Consider the following 6,579-nt stretch of genomic DNA (forward strand, 5'->3'; position numbering starts at 1 on the left):
GTGGTGATGCAGCTGAGTTGGTTAAGCTCCCCACAGGTGGAGCTAGTCCCCAGGACAGTGTGGTTGTAGATTAAAAGGTAGATGGTGGTGGTGGAGGTAGATATTGGAGTGCAGTGCGGGGCAGACAAGACGGATAGGACTCAAGCCCCACAATAGATGCTGTTTCCAAAGCTTTATTCACAGTTCTCAAGAACCAGCAATGCCCGCTTGATGCTGCGTGCGTTTCACAGTTGCTTCATCAAATCGTGGAGCTCTAATGACGACAGTGCCGATAATATCTGTAAAGCACTGGGGTTTCCTCCTGGTAATCTGGTTTACTTTCACACTCCAAAGACATACAAGATGGGAAATATACAGTAGCTTTTGAGCCCCAATGGGGGCAGTGATGATAGTGTCTGTAAAGCGCTGTAGCATTAATGGTGCTATATAAGGCCTCTTTCACACTTCAGTTTTTTGCCATCAGTCAAAATCCGCCAAAATTTGAAATTGGCGGATCCGCAAAAAAATGTATAAAACGGGTGCAAGCTGATGGGACGGATCCGTTTTTTTAAGGATCCGCCATACCGATTTTATTGCGGATCCTCAACAAAACGGATCCGTTCCATCCGTTGGCATCCATTTTGTACATCCGTTGGATCCGTTTTCTTGCGGATCCGTTTTTCCACACCTCCAAAATGGGATGCTCCCAAATATGATTCGCTCTTGGAAAATGCTCTCAAATGTGATTGGATGCTGGAAACTAGGGAGAAATATATCTAGGGTGTTGTGATCCAATTTCTTTGAAAGGTTTTAGAGCTAGTGGCAGCGATGGAAGGAGTTAGTGCGAGTCTGGAAGGAGTTATTGCGAGTATTGACAGCTTCAGTGCGGAATTGGATCTTCACTTGAATCAGTTGGCAATTATTGCTCTCGAGACGGAGAAAAGAAGATTGCGAATCCTGCGTATGAGGAGACGGCGCCAGTGGATTCATCCCATTAATGCGCAGAGGTTCACCCGTGGTGTTTTTTCCACATTGTACCTGGAATTGAGGGATAATCCGCACAAGTTCTTCAACTACGTGCGCATGAGGCTGGAATTCTTTGAGATATTGGTGGATCGTGTTGGAGAACAAATCTGGAGAAGGGACACACAAATGCGGTTTTCTATATCACCGGCGGAGCGTTTGATGGTGACCCTTCGGTAAGTTATCTAAATTTTAAAATGTTTCAGATTCTGCAGGATTTTATTGTTATGTTATGGCTTGTAGTTTGTATTAATTTTACTGTTTCAATTTTTTTAACAGATTCCTGGCAACTGGAGAATCCTTCACCTCCGTCCATTTCCAGTTCCGGATTGGGATTTCCACTATTGCTGGAATTGTACAACAGACCTGCAGGGCATTATGGGATTCTCTACAGGAGGAATACATTGCAGAGCCAACACAGGAGAGGTGGCTGGAGATTGCAGAGAAGTTTCAAGAAATCTGCCAGTTTCCAAACTGCATCGGTGCCATGGATGGCAAGCATATCAGGATTGTGAAACCTATGGGATCTGGTTCACAGTTTTACAACTATAAGAAATACTTTTCTATTGTGCTGATGGCCATTCCGGATGCAAACTGCAAATTCATTGCCGTGGACATTGGTGCATACGGTCGTTCTAATGACTCTCAGGTGTTCAAGATTTCCACCATGGGCCGTCGCTTGTATGGAGATAATTTTAACTTCCCACCTCCAAGACCACTCCCTGGAACAACAGGCCCACCAATGCCTTTTGTGTGCGTTGGCGACGATGCTTTTCAGCTTTCTAAACACCTACTCAAACCATACGGTAGTCGTGGATTAACACACCGGAAAAGAATCTATAACTATCGGTTAACTAGAGCGCGCAGAGTTGTGGAGTGCGCGTTTGGAATTTTAACTGCCAAATGGAGAGTCCTGTTAACAGCCATGAAAATGAAAACAGAGACTGTGGATGAGGTGGTTAAGGCCTGTGTAATCCTGCACAATTTTGTCCTTTCAAAGGAACCAGTTTCCATCGATGATAATCTGTCTGGAACCACCTTGTGGGACTATGAGCAACAAACTTTTCGGAGTACTGGATCAGTGGCAAGAATCAGGGACACCTTTGCAGACTATCTTGTGACCCCAGAGGGACAAGTGGACTGGAAAGATGACATGATATAATTTTCTATACCAATTGTGAGTAACCTTTTTTTTTTTTTTTAACTGAAATGTTACCAAGTGTTTGGCTTTCCCAAGCATTGTTACCATGTGATTTGGTTTACCATTTTTTTTTTTTCTTCTTCAAGTTTTACACTTTACCAGTGTTACCAGTTGTTGGGTACCAAGCATAAAGTTTTACCAGTGTTACCAATTGTTGGGTACCAAGCATAAAGTTTTACCAGTGTTACCAAGTTTTACCAGTGTTACCAATTGTTGGGTACCAAGCATAAAGTTTTACTAGTGTTACCAATTGTTGGGTACCAAGCATAAAGTATTACCAAGTGTTGTTTTGCACTTACAAATGTACCAAGTGTAAAATGTGACACTTTGAAATTTTACCAAGTGTTGTGTACCAAGCGTTTCACACTTTGAAATGGTACCAAATGTTGTGCTACCAAGTGTTTTTTTGTACCTTGTACACCACCGGTGTACTGTGAAATATTGTTGTGTGTTGTGTTACCAAGTGTTGTGTTTACCTTTTACACCACTGGTGTAATTTGAATATTTCAAAAGAAAGAAGCAAAAAAGAAACAACACAATAAAGTTTTTTGAAAAAAAAACCAGTTTATTTCTGAATTTGTAATATTGTAATTTTTTTTTTTTTTTTTTTGGTATATATTACCTTTTTTGTAATTTTTTTTTGGTATATATTACTTTTTGTAACTTTTTTTCTTGGTATATATTACCTTTTTTTTTTTTTTTATAAGAAAACATCACAGAGTGTGATAATGTTGGGTGGAGATAGTATTGGAGGGGTTAACAGGGTTGACCACATCGAGGGGGGGTAGAGGACTGGGGAGGGAGTTGGTGAGGACCAGAAGTGGAAGGGGGGTTTAACACATGTGGTTGGGACGGGAGTGGATGGACAGATGAGGTTTGTGGGTACATTGAAGGTGTATGTGGGGGTGGGTATGGTGAGGGCATTGGGGTATAATGCAATGGGGAAGGTAGGTACTGGGAAGAATGGAATGGGGAACTAGAGAAAGGAGAGGGAGTGGTAGGAGGAGGGACGGCTGTGTGATGGATGGTGGTGGAAGGATGGACGGGGGAAGGATGGACTGTGGAAGGATGGACAGGGGGAGGATGGACAGGGGGAGGATGAGATGCTTCAGCAAGCACTTCCACTAGAGCATTCTGACAGGCTTGCATCACACGCATCTGCTGGTGAGTACTTAAACCTTCCATTTGCCGGACAACAGATTGAAAAAAGGTATGTCTCGGTGTCTGGTTTGATTCTAAATTCATCTGTTCCATGTATCTTCTGAGTTCCATGATACTTTGATTGATTATGGTCAACCCAGAAGATAACCGTTGTCCATAAGTGTGGAAACTGTGTTGAACAGTTGAGTTTAGACTCAAACAGTCAGACAAGGTCATCCTTTCCTGACTCCTCAGACGCTGCCGGCCAGAACCAAAAGTTGGTCGAGATGTTGCGGCAGTGTCTGAGGGGTGGGGAACAGGGAACAAGTCGTCACCAGCAGCTTCAAGTGATGAAGTCTGCCCTGCTGCTCCAGTGCTGGTGGAGGGGATAGAGGGATGAGACAAGAGGGTAGGTACAGAGGGGTCGGATACCTCGATGTGGTCACCGGGGGCGGTCTCACTAGGGATCACTCCAGAGGGACGCAACTCTGATGCAGACTCCCGAGTGCTGCAGATGGTGCTAAAAAAAAAAGGAGAAAAAAATGTATATTAAAAATATTGATATTTAATTTAAGTCTGCTGAAAAAAAAATTGGTTAAACATTTCTACTACAGGAATTGTTTGGGGAATATTTACCTTCTGCACACCATTGTAGATCGCAGGAACGCCAGGGCTTTGTAGTTTTTGTACTGGGGTCCCCGGCGTCCTCCCGACGATCCACTCGGGGTCTGAATCTCTTTGTTGTAGTCCCTCTTGAAGCGATCCCGGAGCGACCGCCACCGTGTGATAACCCTGTCACCTGTGAAGCAAAAAAAAAAAAAGGTTTAGTATTCAACACTTCACATGCTGGAAATATAAGTTACTGAAGTTGTAATACTTACGCACAAAATCCCTGGCCCTCGCATTGAGTTCCTCCCAGTTGTCAATAACCTCGGAACACACCTCATCCCAGAGCCCGTCGGGTGGTTGGTTGGTCGGCATGTAGACGGTTTGCCATGTTCCACAGCGGCTCCCGGTTTTCCACCTCACGGATGAGGTCATCAGTATCGATGACCACACCCTCCTCCAGATGTCTGCGGGGAGCACGCTGTGAAACCTGTGAAGATAAAAAACAAAAGAAAAAACAAAAAAATTACATTCTATTCAAACACATGATGTTCATTTAAACAATTATCCAAATAGGGTTACTTACCATTTGCCGACCACCAGATGCATCACCTTGACGACCCTGGGATGTCCTGGGAGTCACTCTAGTACGGGCACCGGATTCTGAAGACTGTGGGAAAGAGAAAAAAAAAATTTTGTTTCGATGGATGCGTAGTTATGGTGTGTGCACTGTGATGAATGTTTGTGTTGGGTGTAGCATTATGTATCTGTGTATGTGCTAAACTTACACTCTGCGCACCCCCTCCTTGCGTCTCTCCACCCTGCACGTCTCCTCCTGGAAGCTCCTCTGAATTAGCTTCCTGTTAAAACATAACAAGATAGTGTTTTTAACCCAAAAAAAAAAATTAGTTTAAATTAAAAAAAAAAATTTTTTTACCTCAGCTCGCTGATGATGTGAGGGGGAGCTTTCAGGAGAAGACATTATGGTTTGTGGCTGCTGCGTTGGCAGCTGCGTTGGCAGCTGCGGTGCTTCCTGAAGTGATCTGCAAGTATAAAGACACTTGTTAAGCTACTATACAAAGGATCATAATAAGCTTTCAGGCCTTTATACTTACAGGGAAAATAAAGGTTGGCTGGCCGTCTCTGCTGCGGTCTGTTCGACCATCTCCGCTGCCTGTCCAACTGTTTCCGCTGCGGCCTGTCCGACCGTGTTCGCTGCTGCATTCCTCACCGTATTCCTCACCGTCTCTGCTGCGGTCTGGTTGGTGGTGCTTGCTGAAGTTATCTGGAAGTATAAAGATAATTGCTAAGCTACTATAGAAACGATCATAATAAGCTTTCAGGTCTTTATACTTACAGGGAAACTTGCGTGTACTCTGCCACGGCCTGGGTGTTCCTCTCTGCTGCGCACTCGCCGTTCCTCTCTGCTGCGCTCTCGCCGTTCCTCTCTGCTGCGCTCTCGCCGTTCCTCGCTGCTGCGCTGTCTTTAAAGATCCCTTCTGCCGTCTGGCTGACCATCTCTGCTTTTTTGGTTCTTCATTATTTAGTGATCTGTAAGTATTAAGAAAATGATTAAGTGTTTTCATGTTTACATTTCCTTATCTCTCACCGAGTGTAACTAGTGATTGAAGGTGTGTAATATTTTGTGTAAACCCCTTTTTTGCATGTGAATTCCCTGAAAAAGTGTCACCAAGTGTAACCAGTGATTGAAGGTGTGTAAACCAGTGTTTGCATTCCCTCAAACTCTCACCGAGAGTAACCAGTGATTAAGGTGTGTAAACCAGTGTTTGCATTCCCTCAAACTCTCACCGAGAGTGTAACCAGTGATTGAAGGTGTTTATTTTGTGTATACCCACACTGTGTTTGGATGTTTTTGAATTCCCTTAAAAACTCAGCTGTGTATACCCAGATTATTTTCATGTTGCAATCTCACTTTTAACCACACTTTTATGTACCTTTATGGTAACTTAATTTTACTTTTTTTTAAATGATACAAAAGGAGATTTTTTCAAAACAGTTTATTATTTTTTTTTTTTTATAATTTTTTTTTTTCCAACAAATAGGAGCTCCTCTGCTCTTTATTTTAAATACCACAATAAATGAAAAATAAAAAAACACCAATTTACAACAGATACATTAATAACACAATTGCAAATCTGAAAATAAAATAAAAAAAACCCACAGCCAGGCCACACACACACACACACACACACACACACACACACACACACACACACACACACACACACTTTTGCAGGTGGAAGATTTGCAGCTGAGTTTGATGTCTGGTTCGGTGTCTTCAGTGTGGCTGTTGCCAGATGTCAGGGCCCAATTACACCACATACAATACCAGTTAGGTCAGTTTCACATTTGCACTAATCCCCGTCCCATCCGGTCATCGCCGCCTACTAGCGCACATGGACGCTTGGGATCTGCGCACCCTATGTTTAGTATGGGGTGCGCAGATGGTGCGCTGGCAGGATTTTACTGTGTGCTGCGCACTTTTGAAGGTGTGCCATGCGCGACAAAATGCAACATGCTGCATTTGGCGCACAAGGGCACACCTTCAAAAGTGCACAGCACACTGTAAAATCCTGCCAGCGCACCATCTGCGCACCCCATACTAAACA

At 43.5% G+C, this 6,579-nt stretch overlaps 1 protein-coding gene across 1 annotated transcript; it reads right to left on the reverse strand.

The window, feature by feature from the left end:
• Nucleotides 1-2,488: 2,488 nt before the first annotated feature.
• On the reverse strand, nt 2,489-4,622 carry LOC141047880 (uncharacterized). The gene is made up of 2 exons (XM_073543200.1): nt 3,980-4,622; nt 2,489-3,863 (listed from the first exon to the last, which is right to left on the reverse strand). Exons 1-2 carry the CDS (start codon nt 3,991-3,993, stop codon nt 2,960-2,962), a joined length of 918 nt encoding a protein of 305 aa, XP_073399301.1. The 5' UTR covers nt 3,994-4,622; the 3' UTR covers nt 2,489-2,959.
• Nucleotides 4,623-6,579: the final 1,957 nt, after the last annotated feature.

Source organism: Dendrobates tinctorius, unplaced genomic scaffold (genome assembly GCF_039654945.1).
Source record: "Dendrobates tinctorius isolate UK_male_01 unplaced genomic scaffold, ASM3965494v1 ptg000129l, whole genome shotgun sequence".
NCBI classification, from domain to species: domain Eukaryota; kingdom Metazoa; phylum Chordata; class Amphibia; order Anura; family Dendrobatidae; genus Dendrobates; species Dendrobates tinctorius.